Source organism: Emys orbicularis, chromosome 17 (genome assembly GCF_028017835.1).
Source record: "Emys orbicularis isolate rEmyOrb1 chromosome 17, rEmyOrb1.hap1, whole genome shotgun sequence".
NCBI classification, from domain to species: Eukaryota; Metazoa; Chordata; order Testudines; family Emydidae; genus Emys; species Emys orbicularis.
This window is the reverse complement of record NC_088699.1, coordinates 22,846,511-22,873,841: the sequence shown is the minus strand read 5'-3', so window position 1 is coordinate 22,873,841 and position 27,331 is coordinate 22,846,511. Positions and strand designations below refer to the sequence as shown.

At 46.2% G+C, this 27,331-nt stretch overlaps 1 protein-coding gene across 1 annotated transcript; it reads right to left on the bottom strand.

Annotated features, from left to right (window-relative positions):
- On the bottom strand, positions 1 to 27,300 carry FKBP6 (FKBP prolyl isomerase family member 6 (inactive)). Its single transcript, XM_065418529.1, has 9 exons — positions 27,229 to 27,300; positions 26,283 to 26,400; positions 22,445 to 22,534; positions 20,727 to 20,929; positions 19,609 to 19,728; positions 18,206 to 18,400; positions 17,436 to 17,545; positions 11,780 to 11,912; positions 1 to 297 (listed from the first exon to the last, which is right to left on the bottom strand). Exons 1-9 carry the CDS (start codon positions 27,298 to 27,300, stop codon positions 1 to 3), a joined length of 1,338 nt encoding a protein of 445 aa, XP_065274601.1.
- Positions 27,301 to 27,331: the final 31 nt, after the last annotated feature.

The window sequence follows — 27,331 nt, the reverse complement described above, 5'->3', positions numbered from 1 at the left end:
TCACTCCTTGAGGATGAGCGGTGCCGCAAGTCCCGGCTGGACGGAATCCAGCCAGACAGTCTGGTCGGCGTCGAGGGCGATCCACCTGGACTCTGCCCCGAGCGGTGATCGGCGTTGGGAACGTTCCCTGGACCGAGACCGGTACCGGGCCAGAGGTGGCTGCGGGGATCCCAGCGGCGGCTTGCGTCTGGAGCGCAGGGCCGACATTGGCGGCGCTCCAGGCAAAGGCATGGACTTGACGCCCTGGGCCGCCTGGAGGGCTTCAGGCGTGGAAGGCATCCGGACATCCGGAGCTGCCTGTTCCGAAGGGGTCGGGCTACTCCGCTCAGCTTGAGTCGCAGGCCTGGGGCCCAGTGGGGATCGAGGACTGCCCGACATGGGCCTAGCCTCTGTCCCAGATTTCCCTCAGTGCTGCTGCGAAGAGGGCGCCTTCTTGGCCCTCTTGGCGTGCCCCGTGGACGGGGAATGATGCCGACTGGTCGATGGTACCAGAGGGTCTCCGCGTACCGACGCCGCGGTGCGAGGTACCAGTTCGGAGCGGCGTGCCGGGGTTGAGGCCAGCACCGACTCCATCAGGATGGCCCGGAGTCTAATGTCCCTTTCTCTTTTGGTCCGAGGCTTAAACGACTTGCAAATCTAGCACCTTTCGCTGATATGGGTTTCTCGCAAGCAGCGCAAACAGTCTGTGTGCGGGTCGTTCCTTGGCATAGAACGTCTGCAAAAGCCGCACGACTTAAACCCTGGGGCGCAGGGCACGCCCCGGCCCGGGCTCACTGACTAACTAAACAGCTAACTGACTACAGGGATGAACAAGAATTTTAAAACGCTATTTAAAGAGCCTAGGAGTCTTGGTGTTGACTAACTGAATTGAAGATGGTGCCCAGAATTTTGCTGATCCCAGCTGCTGCTGCTATCAGAATTCTAGAGGTGAGAATGAACTGAATTTTCAGCTCCCATGAGTAGCTGTCGATGTCTGAGCTACCTGCATCACAGGTTACAGTTGCAACATGGTTCAGCCTGTATCTTTTTATGTCCAGAAGTCAGGTACTGTATACTCTGGCCATGCTAAATAAACTGAAATGCTCACTTCTGAAGCATTCTTCACACCTTGGGACACAAGTCTGGATGGGGGGGGGGGGGGGCGTGGAAGTGGAGAGAGGAGAGATTTATGCCAACCAGAACCTCCACAAAGAAAGTCTATTTAGAGCAAGACATTGCTTGTGGCAGCTAAAAGCACGCCCTACTTTACAATTCCTATCTGAGAGGAAAGGATCAATCTGCAAACTTGATCTGTGGCAACACCATGTAAACAGGCTTGCTGTTAGAGACTGATATTCCAAAATAGAAAAAAAAATAGCAATCCAGGCCACTCTTCGCTGACGAGTTGGAGATGCCAAGTAGCATGTACTGAGTATTAGAGAGAGGCTGGGTATGCTTAATCATGTCTAGCTTGACTTGTCACTAGGTAAGGATCATGTAACAGTCCTGGACCAAGGCAGAGAAGTTGTTACAAGAACAAATGGAGGTAAAAAGTCAAATAAGCACTTCAAAAACTGGTCAGTGTTAAATGACTATGGTCAGGGAACACCTACACAGAGGCTCTCCATATGAATCAGACCGGTTTTGAGAAAAATCCAACAAAATGGTAAAACTGTAGGCTTGAGTGCTGAATTTAGCTAGAGATTGGTCCAGTTTCTCTCTGGTGATAACAAACTTGACCGTTAGTAAACTAAAAGGCTTTAATAATTTACCTATGTGCGGTTCATTAAAGTTGGCTATATGGGACAGGCTTGAGAGTAATTTTAATGAGTAATTTTATTAGATTATGTTGTAAGGAGTAACTGTGGTTTCTTTTTAATGCCTCAGTTGACTCCAAATGTTCACAGGCAGTAGACCGGAGATAAAATGATGAGACAGACCCAATTACAGATTGGCTTAACATAAACTTCAGACTGTAACCCCAAGGTAAGGCAGCTCTTACCTCATTTCTGCATTAATTCTGGATAACCATAGATTCCTTCTGATAGTGTTTGAGCTAATTACAGCTGCAAGAGTTTTGGTTTGATCTTTATGTGGACTTATTTAGCCAATGCTTTTTTGTTTGCTGCCATGGCATGCTGAAGTGGCCTCGGGGTAGAGTGAACTGATACCCTTCAAGAACCTTGGCAGCAGCATGTACAATAGATTCTGTTGCAAAATCTCAATGGATTGCGTTCAGTTTCAAGTTGTCGGGCGGAGGGGGGTTAAAAGGCAGTCTAGAATGGCAGTGATGGTACTAGTCCTAGGAACTTCACAGAACAAGAACCAGAGGATTTATGGGCTCTCATAACTGTCACAGTTTAAGCCTGGATGAATGATAAAGAGCTCCAGTGGCTGTAATAGAAGAAAAACAGCCTTTGCAACCTAGTGCACAAGTATGATTCGATAGACTTACCAATGACCTGGCACCTACTGTTCCACACTCTACCCTTCTCAATCTCCTTGGGGAAAATGCTCTTCGCATTCATTGACAGAGTCAGACTGGAAATAAGGCGTAAAATTAACAGTGAGAGTAATTAGCCATTAGAACAATTGACCAAGGGCCGTAATGGATTTGCCATCACTGACCATTTTTAAATCAAGTCGGGATGTTTTTAAGAGCTCTGCTCTAGGCATTATTATGGGGCAGTTCTCTGGCCTGTGCTATTCAGGGGATCAGACCAGATGATCACACAGGCCCCTCCTGGCCACGAAACCGATGAATCTACTAGTAGTAATTTCTCCCCTTGGGCGTTCTCAATTAAAGGTTGACGTCACTCTTCAGCCTCTACTGATCTTTTCAGAATACTGTTTTAGAGCTGTTCTTTCCATGACACATTAAGGGTGCACCTAATTAACAAACCACACTTTCATTTTTCCAACCCAGAGTCAGGAAGGACTGTTTAAAAAAGGAGCATGTAAGCTTACACCCAAGTAGAAAGGGAACCTTCCCTACTGCTGCTTCTAGGGCAGAGCGAGTTGAGGAAGGAAAACAGAGTTCTCCTCGCCATTCTATTACTCAGGAAATTACCCATTAGTAGCTCGATCACAACAGCAAAAAAAACTTTCACCCAGCTTCATACTCCTCCTCCAACACCTAGGCTACAGTCACTCGTGGGAGCCAGATCCCAGGCTGACCACCACTTGAAGTAAGAACGTGGTTCTTGGTATACGTTACAGTAGCTGAATGCATTGCTATAAGTACCAGTGTGTTAACACCCCATCACAATTTTCTATTGTGGCACTAACATGTTATAGGAGGCAAACGTGCAAGGATAAACAGGAATGGGCCCAAAGTGCAACAGAACATTTGGACTGACTACTTAAGCGTGCACACGAAAGCTGCAAAAAGCTAATTCTATTTTCTTACTGACTGTAGTTAGGACCCAGAACATGGACTATGAAGTTTTGTAGAGTCTGGGAATGTTGGAGGTGGAGGGTCCCTTCCACAGTAACAGTTTTTCCAAATAAAGACAGGTGGTTTAGAAAGCTGGTATTGCTAATGTATACATGGATTAGCGATAGTGAAATCTGTCCAGAAATGACTGTTAACTTCATCAGATTCTTGATTTAGCCGTCTACTTCTGCCAATGAGAATGCTACCAAGTTCTAGCCAGCTTCAATTCTTTGGAATATACTTCAGCAAAGAGGAGTGTTCTGCCACATGACTTAAGATGAACAAAATTTTGAACTCTTTGGGGAAGAGAGCTCTAGGCCAATGGGCCTGCAGTTGAGAAGACTGCCTCCTTTTCTCTAAAAATTTATGAATGGCCAATCACAGCATCGCACAGTTGCCATGGTGGTTCCCAAAAAGGAATAGCATGGACCTACTGCAGTGTCAAACTCATTCTGCAGCGAGGGCAGAACGGCCATTTTGGTTACAGTCCAGGAGTAAAACATTCACAAGCAAGAGGCAAGTTTAGCAGACTTGCCTGAGTGCAGAATAAGCCTCTTCAAGTAAAGATAAATTGTAAGTAAATACAAAATAAAACCTTAACAATAAATGCATTGATGAAATCCCCCTGTCCATGAACTCTCCTCCTATTTATTTCCCTCTAGGATCAGTTCCTCACCCCACCAAATCATCATCATTTTGGGATTTTTCCCCCCTTCCCTACTTTGGGCATTCACCCCAAGTGAATTCTCCCCTAACTGCTTTTGTCCCAGCCATTCGGTCCTTTGGGGTGGGGTTGGGAGGAGAATCCCAGTGTTTCTTTGAGGATTCACTCTCTTCTCCTGCCCCTTCTCTCCCCTCTGTTCCCTGGAGGTGGAGGCAGCGGGAAGGAGCGGAGCAGCAGGGAGATGCAGCTTTGGCCCTGAGCCGAAGTTGTGGGGAGTTGAAGTGGTGTGCAAAGAGTTCCGCGTCTCCTGGTGCCCCTCAGTAGATAGGCAGCTGCAGGCTGGAGTCCTCTGAAGTGCAAGGAGGGGCCTGGGGGCTGGGAAGGGTCAGCAGGCTGGATCTGGCCAGTGGGCTGTATGTTTAACAGCCCTGCTTCAAAGAGCTGTGTAAGTGGCTACTGCATGGAATGGGGAAATAAGACAACACTCTGTCTCGTCCTATTGAGGAGACGAGCCACCACACGATACACCAGCTGCAGCTTCTCTATGAGCTTCTTGCTCGGTCTCAGGTAAAGCCAGTAACAGTAGGGCAGGCTGGAGGTGCTAAAGGCATGGATCACTCTAAGTCAGTTACTCATAAGGAGCAAATGGAATCTCACTAGCAGCAAATGAAGGCAGTATTTCCTGTGATTGTTGCTAGCTGGGTGTCCAGATCAGCAATTAGCCTACAACAACCCCAAGACTTGACGTTGTCCTGATTACTGATGGCCACCTGCCATGATTAAGGCTTAAATGGTGGCACTTATTAATCAGCTCCCACAAGATGCTTCCCTCTTCCACTGGCATCAGTTCAGCCTTTCCCAGAGTTCATCAATACTCCTGTTCCTTCCATGCACCAAGAGAACCGGGATCACTGCTGTCTGGGCTGCTGGTAGTGTAGTCTGTATCATCTCAAAATTTACCACCAAGTGTATGTAGACACTAAATAATCATGACAGGATTGAACCCTGTAGGTCTCCACATCAAACAGCTCTTCAGCAGCTACTCCTCTCCCTCCCTGTCCAGCAGTGTGGGAAACAATGAGAAATCCCAAGAAGGCGGCTGTTCACCCCACAGGTGAATCTCCTGGCTGAAAAACGGGCATAAGTTAGCCCGGCTGCTAGATGACCTTTGACTGCGCTTAAAGCCAAACCAGACTTTAATAAAAGATAATAAATAGTCTAGGATAGTAGAGACAGATGAGCAATCTTTTCAGACCACACAATTTGCTACATATGTTTGTCTCGTGGATACTTGGAAGTACAGCAATATTGCTGTTGTTAGGAAAAGGTTACAAAGGTCAGTCACAGTCTGCTAGGGTTCCATGGTCCAGACAACTACCCTGTGAGTCCAGATGGAAGATCTGACCCAGTTTCTATGAAAGATGATGGGGAAGTGTGGGGAGTTGAACTACTGATGCTTTTGCCAAGGCTAGGTGGGCTCCCAGTACCTGCACTAACCTGCCCTGTGGGGAGCCCTCCACAATGCTGGACTCGGTGTTTTATCTTCCTGGATACTTTATTTCCCAAAGTGTTGAAGTGCACAGAAGAAACCCCTTGCTACGGTCCAGTAAAAAGCCACCTGTCAGAAAAATAAAAAAAACCAAAACACTCTTTTCCTTTCCACTGTGTAAAAGAAGTGTTGACACCCCACTGCAAACAGATCTTTGAGTTCTCTCTCTACAAAGGCATACAGAATACAGAATTCTTAAATATGGCGTTTTCACACAGCAAACCTCACTTGGGATCAATCCACCAAGACATTCTTCTTGCCCAGATCAACACCACCAGCATGGAAGACATGGTGATGGATGCACCAATGGATGGAAGTTGCTTTCTAACAGTGGCCATTAGAATGAGCAAATGGATGTAACACATGGTAGAACCTGGATCACTCTCCCCTTTGCGTCAGGCAGAAAGGCCCTGAAAGCCAGCCAGACAAATTTAAAATTATATTTGTTAGACCTCAATACTCACGGCCCCATTCTGCCACCCTGGCTTACTTTGAGTAACGCTTGTGACATATTACGGATACATGGCATATCCAAGGACTACAGCATCAACTTTATAAATGTTACGTGTACCTGCATGGCCGAGGTATTGTATTCTAGCTCGATGGGAGAGTTACAGGACTTTCCTGTGGGAACTAAAATCACTGCAAGGTAATTAACACAAATCCCCAGGCTGGTAACCAGCCTGGAGAAGACTTGCACCTTGTGGAAAAAGTGGCACAGACTGGTTTGACCTGGTTAAAGAGATCCTGATAAACAAGGAACTGAAAATTGTATGAAGTGTCCACCCTAGCATAAGGGGAGAGATCACTCTCACATAGTCCAAGCTTTTTATTGTTGTTAAGACTTGGTTTTGTAATGCTTTTTGTTTTAAATAAATACCACTCTGCTTTATGGCCGCTGGCTGGTCCTTGGTTAACCCGATCATTGCTCCATGAGAACAGGACTGCAGGTGCTGAACTAAAGGGGGATTGCCCCAGCCACTACTTTCCAAAGGATTCCAACCTCGGTGTCTAAGGCACTTGTAGACACAAGTGTGGGGATCAATAACTACAGTACTTGAAGTACTGGCACATATTTTATCTGTGCGTTGCTCTAAGCTCATCCTTTGCTACCCGCAGCATTGTGTGTGCCATGAGCTGGCTTGAACCCTGACTGGGAAGGGAGGGATTGAGGGGATCAGCAAGAGTCACATGCTACTGAAGCTGCTTCGCTACCGCGCCTCATAATGAAGATTGTTGGCATAAAGCACTTAGAAGAGAATCAGACTATAGCATGTCTCAAGGCAAGTGCACGACTGCCCCCAGGGAGACAGTGACGATCTCTCAGCACTAGGCAGATGCGCTCCCGAACAGCTAGTCGGGGCACATAGCCAAGCTGCGGGTGGGTGGTGTGCAGGGGCCTGTATTCTAAGCTATCCAAGGTAACAAATGCAGCTTAGCCAGTGATAGAAAACGGTTTATAAAAACAAGCCAAAGCTGGAGACCAATGCTGGTACAAACTGGATTGTTAACGTTAAAAGGACAAGCTTCAGGTTAAGTCACCGGTTGGCCGGACAACAATCGGAAAGATTCTCTAAATGGGAGGAGGTGGTTAGGTTGAAATCAAAACGCTCTGATTGGTTAATCACAATGGGAAGAGGCTGCCTCCCCTTTCTGGGCACTGTTTATCTGGAGATCAGGGAAAGACCCTGGGGGGCAGCAGGACAGGAAGGAGGAAGTGTCCCCAAATCATGGCTGCTGCTGCCCCTCCTGTCTCCTGGGATCCACCAGGGAACCACCGGGCTTCCACTGCCCTGACCAAAGCAAGCCAGAGAGGGAACCCGATGACATACCCACCTGTATGTCAAGATCCTAAACATCTGGAATGTGACCCTACGGTTCTGCTGTTAAACCCTCTCCATAGACGAGGAAGGACAAGGAGGTCTCTCTTTTTGCCCCGTCTAATAAGAGCCTGGCTTAACTGGCCAAGACAACTCCACCTTTTGCAACACTGATATGCACCTGTGACCAGAAAGCAATACCTCCAACAGCGCAACGTTGGTTCAGTTTGCCAGATCTCAGAATAGCGAACAGCAGCATGTTTCTCTCCAGCAGCTAGGCTGCAAGTGAAAATAAGCAGAGACAGAAGACAGATAATGTATCTTTTGTTAACCTTTCTTTCTCCCTGTGTTTCTATTAAGACAAACAGGATTGGACTTCAACAGCAACATTTAAAATAACTTTCTTCCACCTCCAAAAAAAGAACAGATCAAATCATTTAAAGAGACCATCAAGCAGTGACTTCCCCCCCAAAAGAGATTCTGTACAGCGAAAGTGAATATGGAAAACAGTTAAAATAAATGCCTTAATTCTTTAAGTTTTAAAGCATTTAATTGTTTTCCTTTTTGTGTGTGCTTAGTAAGGGGTTGAGAAGATTTAGGATGATTACAATGGGAATAATGCCAGTGCAGACACAAAACGCCGGACCACACTTAATTGCTTAAATATTATAGAAGCATGCCAGGTTTTTTATCAACATCTTTTCCCTTGCTGGGTCTGAGATGCCCCCTAACCACCACAACAGTGGCATGGACTTGTCAGTCCCACGTGTGGAACTAAGCTCAGTTCTCAAAGTGGATGGTGGAATGCTGTTTTCTGCTCCAATGTGTTTCTCTCAGGACCCAAAGGTTATCAGATTCTCACAGTTCTGTCAGCAAAAGAGGAGAGCTCCTGTGCTTATCAGTAGGCAGTCTGGGTTTATTAGGCCTAGAAGTCAGAACGGTTCCTTTGGTTGGGCTCTGGCAGATGCTATGATCACAGAGAAGGAGATCTGCAGCATTCTGCCTGCATAGAGGGTCTTCGTACTGACACTTCAGCCTCAGCAGAATTGATCATAGAACCATGGTGACCTGTGCGGGCAGTGAAATGGAACAGGGCCATTGATCCCAAGGGAGGATGACTTCCCTGCTGTGCAGTTTTGGAAGCCTATGAGGTCGATCAGTCTTTGTGGACAGGTCTATTTATTTAGCTGCTAATAGATCGGATTGGGAGTGGGGCTGGAGAAGTTTCTAAATTGAACCTGGAGTTGATTATGGATTAGGATAAGAAGCTGACTGCTACATCTCTACTCACTGCAGACTAGACCCAGCGTGTGACTGTCAGACGCTACTAGTCTGGATGTAAGCCACGATTGCTCCTGGGAAGCAGAGATTATTGGCCAGCTGATTCAGCCGGCTTTATAAGGGTGGAGCTGGTTCTTTTGAGTGCAGTGGACTCCACTGTCGAGTTTGACTTAAGCTCCTTCAGTTCCAGGTGGGAGTTGGTAGTTACTCTTGATGGGCACATCTCCTGTTGCCCTTTGGGACCGGTACTCCAGCATGTACACTCAGAAGGATTTTGATTTAAGAGTGTGGCTCTCTTGCATGGCCTCCGATGCAAACCCTAGAGACATGCCTTATTTACCAGCCTTGGAGCATATCTGAGCTGAGAGCATAGGGCTGGCAGAGTTCCCCAGCCACATTTTGGAGATACGCAGGTCAGGGTATCTCAGCCAAGATCAGACCATATATGAAGGTTTCTGTTTTTATGACCTTCATATAGTCATTTGACTGATATACCACTTTATTTCCTGCAGGCCAATCTTTCCGTGGCCTTAGAATAGAAGCACCTATGATTGGAAGAAGTTTATGGATTTGCTCACAGGAAAGATTTAGTGGTATCAAAAAAAACCCTGTTCCAAGTTCTTAGCACCAGTTCAAATATTGCAATCGGGATACACATCCAACTCAAAGAGCAGAATTTCTCACCTATACAGCAAAAGACCAATCTCAGAATTCTGAAAGCCTTCCAAACTTCACTTTCACTAAAGCACATATCATTAACGCACCACAGCCTAGGGAGAGCCAATCCCAATATTCTGAAGCCATGTCCCTGCTAACGTACTCCTGCATCCTCAGCCGCTGTGATAAGACATATGGCCACCGTCTCAATACCATGAAGCAGAACTCCAGATTGACCCTCTGAAGCGATTTTCTCTTATAAGGCAGGGCACACATAGCTTTCTCTGGAACTTGCCTTTGCTGTGGTGATCAGGCAGGAAGAAAGTGGGGATGGGGGGGTTGTAAGGGGAAGAATGAGTCACTGAAGGTGTTCTTGTTGCCAGTTTAGGGATTTCCTAACCCACTGATCTGCTGCTAGACTGCCCACCTGACAACTCTCCTCTGAGAACACATCTTTCCTCAGAGCATTAGTGACCAGATGTTCCGTTTTTAAAGGGACAGTGCCATATTTAAGCCCTCCTGAAAGTGTCCCGACTTTTTCTTAAAACAAAAAAAAAAACCACAACCACGTGCAAATTGTCCTGTATTTTCTGTCTCCCCCTCCCATCTGTACTGGCGGGTCCTGCTGCTGGCCGGATCCCTGCTAGTCAGATGCCCGCCCGCCAGCAGTGAGTGGGGTCCAGGGTGGGTGGGAAAGGCTGGTGGCGGGACGAAGATGCAGCGTGCGGGGCCGGCCGCTCCCCCGGCTGGTCCATTAGCACAGCCCTCACTGCATGCCGGCTCTCAGCCAGCAGGGCCCCACCCCTCGTCCCATTTCCAGCCGGCGCTGGCTGCGAGCTGTGGTGGCTGGTGAGTGTGGGCAGGCACCAGGTGGCCGGTTACATGTCGCCTCTGCTGCCCACCCATCAGCCCTTTATGTGCTCCCACTCTTGCTGTCCTCTCCCTGCTTTGCCCTTTTCCCCCCCGTGCTGCTCCTCCATATCTCTCCCAGCGGGGCACGTCCCACTCCCAGCGTTGTGCGGAGAACCAGCCCCTGGTTGGAGTGCTCAGCTCACCAACAGCGTGGCTGGACTGGCGCCCCGGGAAAGCCCAATACCCGCTGGCCCAGGGCACTAGCCGGGAGAAGCCAAGCCCTGCATGTGCCAAAGCCCCACACAGCGCTGGCACGGGGAAGCTTCTCAGCTAAGCTCTGGAGTGGGGGGGAGGGGGGAGAAAGCGATTTCCAGCCTGTTCACGCCCTAAACCTGCAGGCTCTACAGCAGCCCCCGGGGCAGGGGCTTAGCACCCTCTTTGCCCTCCTCCCCCACTCTGGGTCCTTCCCCCAGGGAGCGCCGGGCTGCTCCGTCCCCTAGGCACCCTCCCCTACTGAGCCGCCTCTCTGGCCGGGTTCCTTGAAGCCTCTGCAATCAGGTTCCCTGGGCTCTGGTGCACAACGAATCTTTAGGGCTTAACCTCTTCCTGCCCACGCTGTAGCCGGGGTTATGTCAGTGGCCAGCAGCAGCCTGAAGGTGTTAGCTGCCTTTCGACACTGTGCAGGCAGGAAGGGACAAGCTGCTTCCAGCCACAGGGGAGGAGACGAGATGAGCTCTGCAAAGACACAAGCCAGGTCATCCCTTCCCCTGCCTCCTCCCCTGTGGTTGGAAGCAGCTCCCATCCCTCCTGCACAGAGCTGAAAGGCTGCTGCTCGCCACATTCTGGTGTGAACCCTGGCAGAAATCTGGGGGCGGGGGGGGGGGGGGGGAATGTGACCCTGCATCTCCCCCCACCCTACCCCACGTGTTGCCTTGGGAAGACAAGGCACCAGGAGAGGTGGGTCTGTCCCGGGGGCCAGTCAGGCATGGAGGGCGGAGAGCACGGAGCAGGGAGGGCTTGGTCGGTTGGTCACCCCCCCACCATGTGAGAGGTGTGTACAGGAATGTGTGTGTGTGTGTGACCTCTCCCTGTGTGTATGGGGAGGGGAAGACGGGGGGGGGGGTGTCACCCCTCCCTATGTGAACCCTAAAGCCCTAAAGATAAGAAGGGAAATAAAAAGAATCCAACTAGGCAGTATTTCTTTTTAACAGGGGCTCAGTCAACTTGATGTTAATTTCAACATTTGTACTGCCTAGTTCTGACTGATTGCTGTTGAACTCGCTTGAATATGAGTAATTTTACCAGGTGTCCCGTATTCAGCACAGGGAAATATGGTCATCCTACAAAGTGTAGACAACATTTTACAGGTCCAGAAGTTAGGGTTGGACAATACCTTACTGCCACACTCCACTACAAACACTCCTACGTTAGGTTCTTCCTCTGCAGCTTTCAGGCAGAGGAGAGAAATTATGTTCAGCAGTTTTGTGGTTGCCAGTGAATACAAGCCCAGGCAAGACATGAAGATCTGAAAAGAAACAAACCTGTTTCAACCCACATGCTCCTCTTGACTGTTTGTTTGTTACCTTTATTTCTGGTTCCACAGGAGAAAAGCTGAGAGGAGCAAACATTCGGCAGCACATTTCCTTCTCCTTATCCATGTAGTCCCTGTAACAGCTGCAAAATCGGGCACATTGTTACAGGATGGCTATTTCGACAGCTAAACCAATATGTACACTGATACGGAGGGAAGAACTGCTCTGAACAGGGCTATACCAGGACAAGATCACGGGTGTAAATGGCTCAACACAGACAGACTTATTACCTTTTCGACTGTACTAAAAATGTGATTTTTGATCCTATACAAACAGAATTATGTTGCAGAGTTGGAGGTATCCAAGACCAAGTCTTTTTTGAGCCATAACTACCACCAAGTAAAATACACCACTACCCTCCAGACACAAATCTCACCGTAAGAAACAACCTTATTCTTTCAGTTTTGGAAACATAGGTAAAACAGGGAGGATACATCTAGGTGGCATAGTAGGTTCAAACATTTTACCTTTGGAGATCCAAGTAGAGTCCACGTGAAAGCAAAAGTCAGTCTAGATGACACTTGTTCACATCACGAAAGCCATCACAACCCAACAAAATGGGGAACCTACCACAGCTAACAAAAGCTGTGCTCATAAGCACCAAATGCGTTTGGCAGCATTTCTAATGGCTCTGTAACCTCCAAAAAAATCATGCTTTGGTGGGATCTTGCCTACATTAGCCCCACTGAGAACAAGCTTGGATTTTCCATCACAATTTGACTTTTGACACATAGCTGAATTATGGTTTTAGCTGTGGTTTTTCAATACTCTGTTAAACAGTGAAATCCAGTTACTGAATGAGCTCTATTGATTAAAAGAACTATAAAAGAGCTGGGTATTATTACTAATCAATATACTCTGTTGTTTTTCAAAAAGAACTTAAATAGGCAAGTCGAAAGCCTTTTGAGAGCTAGGTATTATTTTAAGAAGTGCTGGAGAACAGAGCTCCACCAAATGATGGAATGATTTAGTTAGTGTCGGTCCTGCTTTGAGCAGGGGGTTGAGCTAGATGACCTCCCGAGGTCTCGTCCAACCCTAATATTCTATGATTCTAAATACAGAAAGTCTCCTTCAGCTGGTATGGATTGTTTTGGATTAATAAAATCATGAGTGGTGTGGAGAAAGTGAATAAGGAAAAGTTATTTACTTGTTCCCATAATATAAGAACTAGGGGCCACCAAATGAAATTAATGGGCTGCAGGTTTAAAACAAATAAAAGGAAGTTCTTCTTCACATAGCGCACAGTCAACCTGGGGAACTCCTTGCCTGAGGAGGTTGTGAAACCCTGTTATAGTCCTAGCCTTAAAAGAAAACTAGATAAATTCATGGAGGTTAAGTCCATTAATGGCTATTAGCCAGGACAGGTAAGGAATGGTGTCCCTAGCCTCTGTTTGTCAGAGGGTTGGAGATGGATGGCAGGAGAGAGATCACTTATACTCCATCTTTTGTAGTTTTTCCCAGATCACATCAAGGAGCCCTAGAGGTGTGCCAGTTTGACAAAGCTAAACAGATTTAGCCAGTTACCTCACATTCAGCTTGAAAACACTGTTTTCTTCTATTGTACATTAATTTTTTTTTAGATTAGTAAAGTGCAAAAAAAAAAAAAAAAAAAAAGACGATAATGCCAATTTTAATTTCTGACACCAACCCACAGAAGCAGAAACTGCAAACTGACATTCCCTTAGCCAGCTCCTCCATTGTGCTCAAGTTCCAGGGTGTATGCTTTTTAAGTTGCACATGCTGCAGCACCCAAAGACAAAAGGGAGAGAAGACGACAAACCTGAATTCAACCTGGACTCTAGAGCACCTTGTTAGTTGTCTGTGGTTTAGAAATATTTTATATCTGATGGGTTTTATTTTGCTCAGCTCACACCTAAGAAAAAGATTAGGATTAGCCCATAAAAGTCAAGAGAGCTACACACACCTTATATTGGTCAGAATTAGACCCTATATCTATCTATCATCAAGAGTCTTGACGAAAACTTAGACGGTCTAAACTGTACCTAAGATCTTACATGAAGCTATCCAGAATCAATTACTTCTTGGGCATCCTAGTACAGTACAGATCAGTCCACAAGCTATAAGACTGGATCCAAAATCTAGTCCTGAATCTAATAGGCTAACCATCTAGTCATCCAGAATCATTTTATAATTACTGCGTGTTTAGCTGTGTTTGTAATGCATTTAGCACCTTGGGATTTAGATATATAATTGACAGATTAAGATGCTGAACATCATATTTCATAATATCTCATCAACATCCACTGCCCTCTGTAAAGCAGGCTGCTACTTACAACTTGATTACAACTTACAAACAGATTAACAGCACAAAACTGAGGTCTGAGAAATAGAGCCTTTCACCCACACTCGTAATGCAACTTTCCACAACTGGAGAAAGGAACATTCAAGCCCATGCCTCAATGGGGGGCATCATTTTCCATCCCTTTACTTCTCTTTTCTTCTGCCTTCTCTCGAAGGGCACAGAAATAATGCTCCTGGTCTCTCATAACACCAGGTCCACTTCACTTCCTTTGCTCTGTATTTTCTCTAGTCTAATTCATGGGCAGGGCAAAGAACTAGAGGATTGCGAAAGGGCCAGGCAATACCCACACTGCAAGCACTTCAACCAAGGCAAGACGTTGTCATGCCAGAGAGCTGAAGAGTGGAATGTCCTGACATATGCAGGGCAGCGAAGAGGTAAGCTTTCACCTCTGCCATTACAGACTTGGCCTGGAGCTGACCTGGGCTGACCAGAATGAAACAAAGGTAATAACAAAATGTTTTTTAAGTACATCAGAAGCAGGAAGCCTGCTAAACAACCAGTGGGGCCCCTTGACGATGAAAATACAAAAGGAGTGCTTAAAGATGATAAAGTCATTGCGGAGAAACTAAATGGATTCTTTGCTTCAGTCTTCACGGCTGAGGATGTTAGGGAGATTCCCAAACCTGAGCTGGCTTTTGTAGGTGACAAATCTGAGGAACTGTCACAGATTGAAGTATCACTAGAGGAGGTTTTGGAATTAATTGATAAACTCAACATTAACAAGTCACCGGGACCAGATGGCATTCACCCAAGAGTTCTGAAAGAACTCAAATGTGAAGTTGCGGAACTATTAACTAAGGTTTGTAACCTGTCCTTTAAATCGGCTTCGGTACCCAATGACTGGAAGTTAGCTAATGTAACGCCAATATTTAAAAAGGGCTCTAGGGGTGATCCCGGCAATTACAGACCGGTAAGTCTAACGTCGGTACCGGGCAAATTAGTTGAAACAATAGTAAAGAACAAAATTGTCAGACACATAGAAAAACATAAACTCTTGAGCAATAGTCAACATGGTTTCTGTAAAGGGAAATCGTGTCTTACTAATCTATTAGAGTTCTTTGAAGGGGTCAACAAACATGTGGACAAGGGGGATCCGGTGGACATAGTGTACTTAGATTTCCAGAAAGCCTTTGACAAGGTCCCTCACCAAAGGCTCTTACGTAAATTAAGCTGTCATGGGATAAAAGGGAAGGTCCTTTCATGGATTGAGAACTGGTTAAAGGACAGGGAACAAAGGGTAGGAATTAATGGTAAATTCTCAGAATGGAGAGGGGTAACTAGTGCTGTTCCCCAAGGGTCAGTCCTAGGACCTATCCTATTCAATTTATTCATAAATGATCTGGAGAAAGGGGTAAACAGTGAGGTGGCAAAGTTTGCAGATGATACTAAACTACTCAAGATAGTTAAGACCAAAGCAGATTGTGAAGAACTTCAAAAAGATCTCACAAAACTAAGTGATTGGGCAACAAAATGGCAAATGAAATTTAATGTGGATAAATGTAAAGTAATGCACATTGGAAAAAATAACCCCAACTATACAAACAACATGATGGGGGCTAATTTAGCTACAACGAGTCAGGAAAAAGATCTTGGCGTCATCGTGGATAGTTCTCTAAAGATGTCCACGCAGTGTGCAGAGGCGGTCAAAAAAGCAAACAGGATGTTAGGAATCATTAAAAAGGGGATAGAGAATAAGACTGAGAATATATTATTGCCCTTATATAAATCCATGGTTCGCCCACATCTCGAATACTGTGTACAGATGTGGTCTCCTCACCTCAAAAAAGATATTCTAGCACTAGAAAAGGTTCAGAAAAGAGCAACTAAAATGATTAAGGGTTTAGAGAGGGTCCCATATGAGGAAAGATTAAAGAGGCTAGGACTCTTCAGTTTGGAAAAGAGAAGACTAAGGGGGGACATGATAGAGGTATATAAAATCATGAGTGATGTTGAGAAAGTGGATAAGGAAAAGTTATTTACTTATTCCCATAATACAAGAACTAGGGGTCACCAAAAGAAATTAATAGGCAGCAGGTTTAAAACAAATAAAAGGAAGTTCTTCTTCACGCAGCGCACAGTCAACTTGTGGAACTCCTTACCTGAGGAGGTTGTGAAGGCTAGGACTATAACAATGTTTAAAAGGGGACTGGATAAATTCATGGTGGCTAAGTCCATAAATGGCTATTAGCCAGGATGGGTAAGAATGGTGTCCCTAGCCTCTGTTCGTCAGAGGATGGAGATGGATGGCAGGAGAGAGATCACTTGATCATTGCCTGTTAGGTTCACTCCCTCTGGGGCACCTGGCATTGGCCACTGTCGGTAGACAGATACTGGGCTAGATGGACCTTTGGTCTGACCCAGTACGGCCTTTCTTATGTTCTTATGTTCTTATTAAACTGGTTAGTTCGACCCAACGGCTGTTCTGATGCCGACCTAAAGTGAGTTGGTGACCTCGCTGTAGCTCTGAGGTCCTCATTGCATAGTTCCCAAAAGTGTTTGCAACATAACTGGCACGAACAGCTCCTTTGTTGGTATTTCCCCAAGACGACAAGAACAGAATGCAATGGGGACACTAGAGTTGTTCTCATGAAAACGTGACCAAGCACATTGGTAGGGAAGACTGTGCTGCGACTGCTTGTGTTGTACTTCTTCTGGGGGCAAACAAAGTTTATTTCTCCAAGACTGTTGATTTATCATCACCAAGGCAGCATGAAATTTGCTCTGCAAACACTAACTAATTTGCGGGGAGATTTTGACAGTGCTGTAAGTGGTAAGTATCATCCTCAATAGTGGAAAAGCAGGGGAAGTCAACCAACACATCTTAAAGGAAACAGGACCTTCTCGAAGTGAACTCTAATGTACAATATTTTATTGATGTCAAGATATTTCAGCACTCCCAGCCTAGCCTGTCATCAACAGCCTGCCCTACCCACTCGAGTGAAGTGTATAGCAGCTGCAACAGAGATATTCCCCCCAGAGCAATTGTATGGAAACAGTGGATCTCTGTCATGTACTCACGAGTCACTCTGAAGTACTGCATCTGCAAATTAATCAAACTAAATCCCCCCCCCCCTTTTTTTAAAGACTTGTGTTTCCAGAGCTCAACCATTTGCTGATTTAATCTTTACAAAAGCTAGTCTGCTGGTTCTTTCTTTTAACGCATTCTAGAGAGAATTTCTAGACAGTTATCTGCCTTGTGGAAGGTATTGAAGTGTGTATTTTTTTGTCCACCTAAGCAATCTCTCCCCCACCTCTCACAATAGCGAAAAGGAGTTCTCTCACCTGGCCAGCTTTTTCAGCTCATTGTTAATATCGTGATTAAAGGGTTGTTCTTTTTGAGCTCTGACAAGGAAATCCCGAGCTTTTTCATATTCTGTCAGAGAGAGACAAGCCTGTCATTGAAAGAAGGACAAGAATTAGAGAATAAATATCTACTCACAGTAGCTCTTCAGGATTACTTTATGGGAATACACCTCTACCCCGACATAACGCGACCCGATATAACATGGTAAAGCAGTGCTCCGGGGGGGCGGGGCTGCGCACTCTGGTGGATCAAAGCAAGTTCGATATAACGCGGTTTCACCTATAACGCGGTAAGATTTTTTGGCTCCCGAGGACAGCGTTATATCGAGGTAGAGATGTACATGTTTCAAGTTTTGGAAATAAGTAATTCCTAAACAACTGTCTGAATCCATGAAAAAACAGAGCTATGCAATGTATTTGCAAAGGGCCAGGTTTTCAGACATGAGCATTCAGCACAACTCCCACCAACTATTATGGTAGCTGCGGACACACAGCACATCTGAAAGCCTGGTCCAGTATTTCTAACAGATTTTCTGAGGGGCTCATTTTATTCTATTGCAGGTCTTCCCCACAGACTAGCAAGGCTGGGGTTTGGCTTGATGCAACCTCTTAACCCACAGACACTCCATGCTTCTGAAGAAGTGGGTTTTTTACCCACAAAAGCTTATGTCCAAATAAATCTGTTAGTCTTTAAGGTGCCACTGGACACTGTTTTTTTTAACCCAACAGAGGAATCTACTTTTGCTCACCTGGCCACACCTGAATAATGCTTTGGCATTTCTCTCGTCGATCTCCAGCGCCTTTTCTCCATATGTCAGAGCTCGGACAGGACGCTCCAGCTTCAGGTAAGTAAATGATAGATTCAGGAACACCAGCAGTTTGGCAGCATCAATCTGGCACTGCTCATCCCCACTGGAAGGCCTGCGACACAGGATCAAAGAGGCCTGGGCAGATGGGATGAAAAAAACCATAGAAATAATGCATGGTGCATACGTTTGTGGAAAATTGAGGACTTTATCTGACCACTGATCTAGAGAGAGACACATCAACTTAACCACCTTTGAAACAGGTTTCAGATAAAAAGCCAAAAAATAGAATGGCATTTGCAGGATGCATCCTGAACATGACCAATCAGCTCAGTCATTTGCAGTTGTGGCCCAGCATACCTCTTCCGCTCCTTGCTGACTGAGATTAGACCAGGGACCTGGTTTCTGGTTTTGATTTTGAAGTGCCTAGCTCACTGTGAATGCTACAGAGGTTGTTTGGAATTGCTGTTTTTTCTAATATATATACTGCAGAAAGGAAAATCTCACACCTTTTAGAAGTGTGGGTAGAAGAGGAAACCATCCACAGAAATTTCACTTAAGTACATCCCCGCACAGGCAAAAGTGGCGGTAGAGAAGGTATCCTCAACAGAAACAAAATTTCTGTAAGACACAAACACTCATGTCCTAGCTAAAGACTGGGAGTGGGAGCACAGCTTGTGGCATTAGAAACAAAAAGATAAAGTCTCCCAGCAACAGGGGATGGGGTAACATTTCCTTGTTGGGAGACTACGAGTACAATTTTCAAAAGCACTTCAGTGATTTAGAGGGATTAGACTTTTAATAAATCTTGGTGTTCTGAGAGCCTAAGTCACTTCTGAACATTTTATCTCAGAGCTCCCTCCTTGCCCAAGGCCATGCTCTAGGGATAGGCTCTCCTCTTTCTGCTGAAAGCTGTGCTGGAGGATTCCAGCTAGGTGACGGTCGCAATTGAAGTAATTTTGTTCAAAGCCTACAAAGCCATTTCTAGAACTTGAGATGTATTCCAAGCACACCAACCCATCTGTACATTTCCTGCCTATACTAACTGGGACCAGCAAGGTGTAAATGTGGGGGAAGCAGGTTCACATACTAGTACCAACCTGTATTTCCTTTCATTGCTGTTCAACACATACCTTGGCTGAGCATACAAAGACAGCTGCTTCATACTGTCCTTAAATTATCAACTTCTAACAGAATTTAAAACTTGAACTTAACTATGTTTCCCAGGTGTATTATGCTAGAGGGTAATTGTTCTCTAAACTGTTTTCCACTTTGTGCTTCCAGCTAATGCTTAGTTGTCACTATCTTCTATAGACTGCATAACCCTGTCATCCTTGTTTTATTACCCGCTTGTATCTCTCTCTGGCATCCATGAAGCGCTTCTGGCGGAAGAGGTAATTGCCAAACTCCCTCTCTGTGTTTGCCACTTTCAGCACCTGCTGTAGTGGGAACGTATCCTGCTGCTCCTGTGTACAGAAGCCAAAATTCAGCTGATTAGTAGACACAAAATAGGACTGCTGAGACAAGTAGCAAGTACCTATTGCACTTCCAAGTGGTCAGACAAGGGAGTAACATTCAAAGTCTAACACATACAGCGTTGGTATAAGAACAGCTGCACAAAGGACACAGGAGGACTGTAGCAACAATAGGCCTATCTTTAGGAGTGGAAGCCATCCAACCAAAGAGTGACGCTGGGAAAGGTCAGCTCAGGAGCAAAGAAAATACCCTCCCCAACCTAACAAACATTGATAAGAATGTACTACGTGGGCCTTGAGCTGTTCTACATAAATTCAGTTCCACTAGAGGGAGCTACACTCCAAGATTCTTGTAGGACTCGCTAGAAATGCACCGCTGACTAGCTTCTCCTCTGGATTACACTCTGAGTTATGGTACGAATAAGCAAACATGTTTATTTGCAAACATGCAAAGCAGTTTTAAGAACTACAGCTTCAGTTTGCTTTAATGCTTCTCCCAAGAATCTATTTTCTTTAATTTACACTTTGAAATGTTCTTGACACAGGCTGGGAAGGAGGGAAGTTTCAACTGTGAGGGAAATCTGGAAGATTTTAGGGCCAAACCTTCAACTGGTTGTAAACGGATGTAGCCCCATTGACTTCACTGGGCTGGAACAGCATTTTTTAAGTCACATTAAGCATCTCTGCCTGCTTTATTTTCTTTGCAAGCTACAGGGCCTGGAACACGGGGCACTGCAAGGAGTGAGATATGATGCAGTGTGGTGCAAGCTGTCGTTTTACAAGTACGTAGGTAGAGGCATGAACAAGGACATCAAGCCCCTTCACAAAAATGTACTACAGGTGCTATTAGCTGGAAGCTATTTTGAACAAGAGTATCGGACATCATCCTATTACTGCAGCAACGGGCATACATAACAGGGAAGACAGCAAAGAACAAAGACTTAAAATTCGGTGTGTATGGCTCAAAGCTACTTGTGTAACTAACTCACAGTCGTCAAAACAAAGAATTTGTCACATTCAGCCGAGTCTAGAAAGTCCAGAAGCTCCATCTCAAACAAGACTGTGGCATTAGGGGGAATCAAAGGAGGACAGCCCAATGCCCCATAGGCATAACTTGGTGTGAAGAGAAATCTTGCCGACTCTCCTTTCTTCATGGTCAGTAGGCCAACCTCCATGCCCTGAAGTGTAATCTCTGGCAAAACAAGAAGTGGAACTTTTAAGAAGTGGGCCTCAAAATCCTTAACCTGAAGGACCGATGTCTCTTAAAACCTGGTTTGCAAGCTTTAGCTTTTCCAATTTTCAGCATTTAGGACTGCCAATTCTTAACCAGCAATGGCAATTTTATACACATCCAGCAGCACAGCATGCACCCTGGATCACAAAAATGATCCACCCATATTCCAGGAGCCTGGCAGACACCAGTATTCAGTCTCAATGTTGATAAATGCAAAGTAATGCACATTAGAAAACATAATCCCAACTATACATATAAAATGATGGGGTCTAAATTAGCTGTTACGACTCAAGAAAGTTCTTGGAGTCATGGTGGATAGTTCTCTGAAAACATCAGCTCAGTGTGCAGCGGCAGTCAAAAAAGCAAACAGAATGTTGGGAAGCATTAAGAAAGGGGTAGATAATAAGACAGAAAATATCACATTTCCTCTATATAAATCCATGGTACGCCCACATCTTGAATACTGTGTGCAAATGTGGTCGCCCCATCTCAAAAAAGATATAATGGAATTGAAAAAGGTTCAGAAAAGGTCAACAAAAATGATTAGGGGATTGGGAACGGCTTCCGTATGAGCAGCAATTAATAAGACTGGGACTTTCCAGCTTGGAAAAGAGACGACTAAGGGGGGATATGATAGAGGTCTATAAAATCACGACTGGTGTGGAGAAAGTAAATAAGGAAGTGTTATTTACTCCTTCTCATAATACAAGAACTAGGGGTCACCAAATGAAATTTAAAGGCAGCAGGTTTAAAACAAACAAAAGGAAGTATTTTTTCACACGCAGCACAGTCAACCTGTGGAACCTCTTGCCAGAGGGTGTTGTGAAGGAAAAGATTATAACAGGGTTCAAAAAAGAACTAGATAAGTTCATGGAGGATAGGTCCTTCAATGGCTATTAGCCAGGATGGGCAGGGATGGTGTCCCTAGGCCTAGCCTCTGTTTGCCAGAAGCTGGGAATGGGCGACAGGGAATGGATCACTTGACGATTACCTGTTCTGTTCATTCCCTCTGGGGCACCTGGCATTGGCTGCTGTCAGAAGACAGGATATTGGGCTAGATGGACCTTTGGTCTGACCCAATATGGCCGTTCTTATGTTCTCTGCCTCCAGCTTTGGAATGTAAAGAGTGTTTAAAATATAGCATAAGCTGCAAGGCTCATGTGTTAAGCAAAATACAGCCAAATTCTACAACTCACAGGTAGCTTACATTGTCCCCTCTGGACCCATTTCCAGGAGGGGAAAATAGCTCTCAGTCATCCCTTCCCCCACGCCTGGAAGCAGGAGGCAAAGGCGCATTGGTAGCTTGTAATCCCACAAACAGTAATGCCAACCCTTAGAACATATGACATTATGAAAGCACAAAACCTCTACCAGGCTTTAAGGTATTAACACAGCCAGAGCCAGAGGGCTGTAGAAGGGGCAGGGTCCTTATAGCCTTGTACCTTCAGAACTAGTTCTTCAGTCTCGATTTACCTTCTCCAAGTTTCATCAGCCTAGGATTCCTCCTGTACCAGTTTGTGTCAAAGGGCTTATCCACGTATTCCAGGTACCCAGAATATTTCACTGCAAGAGTTCCAATGCAAAGGGAGAAGGGCAGGAGATGTTAGAGAACTTAAGTTACAAAATACTCAAGAAAACTGTCACTTCTTTGGTGATACAACTGCTAACCACTCACACTCTGTAGTTCTTTTGTACTGCTTTTCCATGGGCTGCCAAACAGCAGAGGGAGCACAGACTACTCACTCCAGGATATCTCTGCCATCAAATAAGTAGTACAGTGTCAATTTCACTCAACACTGCCTACAACTTTTTACAATACAATACAACTCTGTCTACCAGTTTGTCATTTTCTATCTAGCAAAAATGTGTGTGATTTAAAAATGTGTGTGAATTTAGTACTGGGAAAAGAAGGACAGATGGAGAGTTCTAGAAACACAAATCCTTGATCTATCGGCAGAACAGATATAGCACATACAGCAACAGCTGACACAAAGGAACCAACTCAGGGTTGGGCCCCTTACTCAGAGCTCTGCTGAGATTGTCTCCTATTCTCATACTTACCACGAAGACCGAGAGAGGAACTCAAACTGGAACAAGTGCAGAGAAGGGCTACTGGGATGACCAGAGGAATGGAAAACCTACCTTGGGAGACTCAAGGAGCTTGGCTTGTTTAGCCTATCCAAACTAAGGCTGAGGAAAGATATGATTGCTCTCCATAAATACATCAGAGAGATAAATACCAGGGAGTTAAGTTAAGCACCAATGGGGACACAAGAACAAAGCACATGACTTGATGCTCAGACATCTGCTGGGAAAAAATACAGCAGTGCAGAGATTATTGGAATGCACTGGAGTCAATTTTTTATTTCAGAAGGTGGAGAAAGCTACTAGGGGAGAGGCTGTTCTAGATTTGATTTTGACAAATAGGGAGGAACTGGTTGAGAATTTGAAAGTGGAAGGCAGCTTAAGTGAAAGTAATCATGAAATGATAGAGTTCATGATTCTAAGGAATAGTAGAAGGGAAAACAGCAGAACAAAGCTAATGGATTTCAAGAAGGCTGACTAGCAAACTCAGGAAGTTCGTAGGTAAGAGCCCATGGGAAGCAAGTCTAAGGAGAAAAACAGTTGAAAAGAGTTGGCAGTTTTTCAAAGAGATGTTAAGGACACAAGAGCAAACTATCCCACTGCATAGGAAAACTAGGAAGCATGGCAAGAGACTACCCTGACTTACCCAGGTGATCTGAAACTCCAAAGAGTCCTGCACCAGCACTGGTAGCTACTTCACTGGCGGAGGTGGGTTTTTTATAGAGCTGGGAGAGCCGCGACTACACAGCCACGTTAAAGCGCTGACGTGAAGACATGCCCTTAGTTTAATAAGTGTATGGAGGAGATCATCTGATGAGACTGCCTACAATGGCACACAGCTGATCTGTGACTGCTAAAAACAAATATCTCCAATGTCCGGTGATGGGACACTAGATGGGGAGGCTCTGAGTTACTACAGAGAATTCTTTCCCAGGTGTCTGGCTGGTGAGTCTCACCTACATGCTCAGGGTCTAACGGATCGCCATATTTGGGGTCAGGAAGGAATTTTCCCATGGGTCAGATTGGCAGAGACCCTGGGGGGTTCTTGCCTTCTTCTGCAGCCTGGGGTACAGCTCACTTGCAGGTTTAAACTAGTGTAAATGGTGGGTTCTCTGTAACCCGAAGTCTTTAGTCATGATTTGAGGACTTCAGTAACTCAGCCAGAGTTTATGGGTCTATTACAGGGGCGGGTGGGTGAGGTTCTGTAGCCTGCAATGTGCACGAGGTCAGACTTGATGATCAGGATGGTCCCCTCTGGTTTTCAATCTATGAGTCATGTCACAAAAGGCAAACCACCATCAAACTGAAACAGCTTTCAGCCAATACTGACCTAGGCTCAATCTAGCGGTGAAATGCTTCCTGCGTTTCTTAAAAATCAACATGCCTCTTCATTTAATCTATTGTACACCGCATTTTGATGACAGCACTTGGAACAGAACCTGTTAACTTGTAACTCCCTCTGATTGTCAGCTTCTGGGACAGCAAACAAAAGCTACAAGCAACACTAGAAGATACTCTCCAGCCAATAAACGTCAACTTTCAGTCAAATTTGAGCCTAAACTCTTCCACAATGTACTTTATAAAGAGTAGTCATCTCAGGTTCACAAGTGTAGTACTTCTGGACAGCCACAAATACTCGCCAAAAGTACAGATCCTGCAATGAGAGTGAGACCAACATGTGCAGATCTCATTGCAAGGCTGGGATCAGCTGACTGAACATGAACCTAATTGAAACTTACAGCTTTCACAAAAGAGGTGGGATTCCTTTTACAGATTTCCTTAAGCAATACAACCCATATTTTACTGAGACTGATTTTTTGAAGTAAGCAGCTTAAGAACAGCCTAAACCAGCAGTCCTGAACAAGACATTCTTAAATAAAAATCAAGCACATACGGCAGGGCATATTGCTCTCTATAGCAAATTACAGTTAAAGCTCTTTTTGGTAACATCTTAGAATCATAGACTATCAGGGTTGGAAGGGACCTCAGGAGGTCATCTAGTCCAACCCCCTGCTCAAAGCAGGACCAATTCCCAACTAAATCATCCCAGCCAGGGCTTTGTCAAGCCTGACCTTAAAAACATCTAAGGAAGGAGATTCCACCACCTCCCTAGGTAACCCATTCCAGTACTTCACCACCCTCCTAGTGAAAAAGTTTTTCCTAATATCCAACCTAAACCTCCCCCACTGCAACTTGAGACCATTACTCCTTGTTCTGTCATCAGGTACCACTGAGAACAGTCTAGATCTTTGGCATCTCCTGGGAGTCTGCGATAAAACTGAATTCAGATTTGTATATTGTAAGTGTTCAGAGACATGAAGGGGCCTAGAGAATCCTAGAACAAACCTGATGCATCACCAACCACCTCCATTTATTCACATGTGCAGCAGAGAAGCACAGTCACCTAGGGCTAGGGCAAGATTTCTCAACCCGTGGGCTGCAACCCAAAATTGGGTTACCAGAACATTTCAAAGAGTCGTGCGGCAACTCTTGTGGCTTTGGTCCCCTGGGGCTGCTCAGGTCCCCGCTCTGGGCATTGCCAACTCTGGGGTTGCAGTGCCACTCTGGTTTGACCCAGATGCCCCTCCATCATAATAGGAGACTGGCCGGGACAAGTTTGAGTGGCACTACAACCCCATGTACCAGGTTGCAACACCACTCCCACAAACGTGGCCCAGCCAGCCAGGGCCACACCTGAGTGGCACTGCAACCCTGGAGGTTGCAACGTCCAAAGCAGGGAGCCGAACCCAGCCAGCCCTGTGGCACCAGAGCTGCAGGAGCCACCACTGCAGGATGAATACGAGGTAGGCTCTGGAACCCACCCCCAGGGCTTCCCCTTGGGGCAGGATCCAACACCCCCCACCAGCCTATTTACTGTATTGCGACAGGCCATCAACAATTACAGATGGGTCCTGAGCCCAAAAAGGCTGAGAACCAGTGGTCTACAACAGTGGTTTTCAACCTTTTTTCATTGTGGATCCCTAAAAAATTTCAAATGGAGGTGCAGACCCCTTTGGAAATCTTAGACACAGCCTGCAGACGTTGGGTCTGTCTGTACACCACAGGTTGAAAACCACTGGTCTAGAATACCAGCCACTAAGCAAAAGTCAAAGTTGTAAAGTGGACGTGGGCAGAAACATTCACTTAGTATAAAAACAAAAAGAAACACAGACATGCTCTTTGGTAGATAATCCCAGTAAAAGGCCTCCAATGAGACCGGTTTTACCTAACACAGAAGCATCCTGGGGCACAATTTCTCCAGCGCCAGCACGGATAACCTCCTTTAACACCCCTCTATCACCAGTAATATCCTGCATGCGTTGGCCCAACCGCTGGTAAGGAGACTATGAATGGTGGAAAAAGAATGAGGCCACTTAGCCATCAGATTTGAACAATGCACTTCCACATTATTCAATGAAGCTGTCGCAGCTGTAACTAGTTAGAGGGTCTCCGCTCTGAAGGACCCTAAGCACTGTGCTGAAATACTGCAGGATATGCACAAAGCTGTACTGGGACGGAAGCATCTCATGCTCCAGACCATGGGCAGAGGTTACGCAGCTGTGATGTTCTTGGATTTCTCACACTGCAACAAACTTTATTCACGGCCTAAAATGTAAGGCAAACCCCAGATATTAAATGTCGAACGTGCAGGGTGGATAATGCAGACTGGCTGCTTGCAGCATTAAGATGAAATACGGTACTTAGACTCTTAACTTTAACCTCAGCCATTGCCCCCGACTCTCTGGGGCTGGCGTTTGAGGAGCGCCCTGGGAGGGCTGTCCCGGCTCCCCAGATACCAGCCCAGCCACACCGATGGGCTGTGAATACTTCCAGCTCGTGTTCGGTCCGGGCACCAGCACTTTGGTACCGCTCCTGTGGTGCGGTTCTTAAAACGGGCTGGGCCCCGCGGGGGAGAGTCGGGGAAAGAACCCCGCGTCCGACCCCAGCCGCACGGGCTGGCTCGCCGCGGGTTCCAGCCCCGCCAGGGGCACCCGGGGCGGATCTGAAACGCCCGCCGGCGGCCTTGCCCCGGACCCGCCCCGCCGCCAGCAAGGCCCAGCGCGCGCGGGGCCCCGGGCCGCGAACCGGGCACAGCGCCCTGCGGCCGGACCCCACGGCGCTGGGAACCGGAGTCACTTCGCCGCCAGCAGGGGGCTCCAGCCCCGCCTCACCGCGCCGCCCCCGGCCCGCGCCTGCAGCCCGTTGAGCTGCTCCCGCGGCCAGCCCCGGCCGCGCCCCGCCATCTCGCGCCGCCGGCTGCACCCAGCCCCGCCC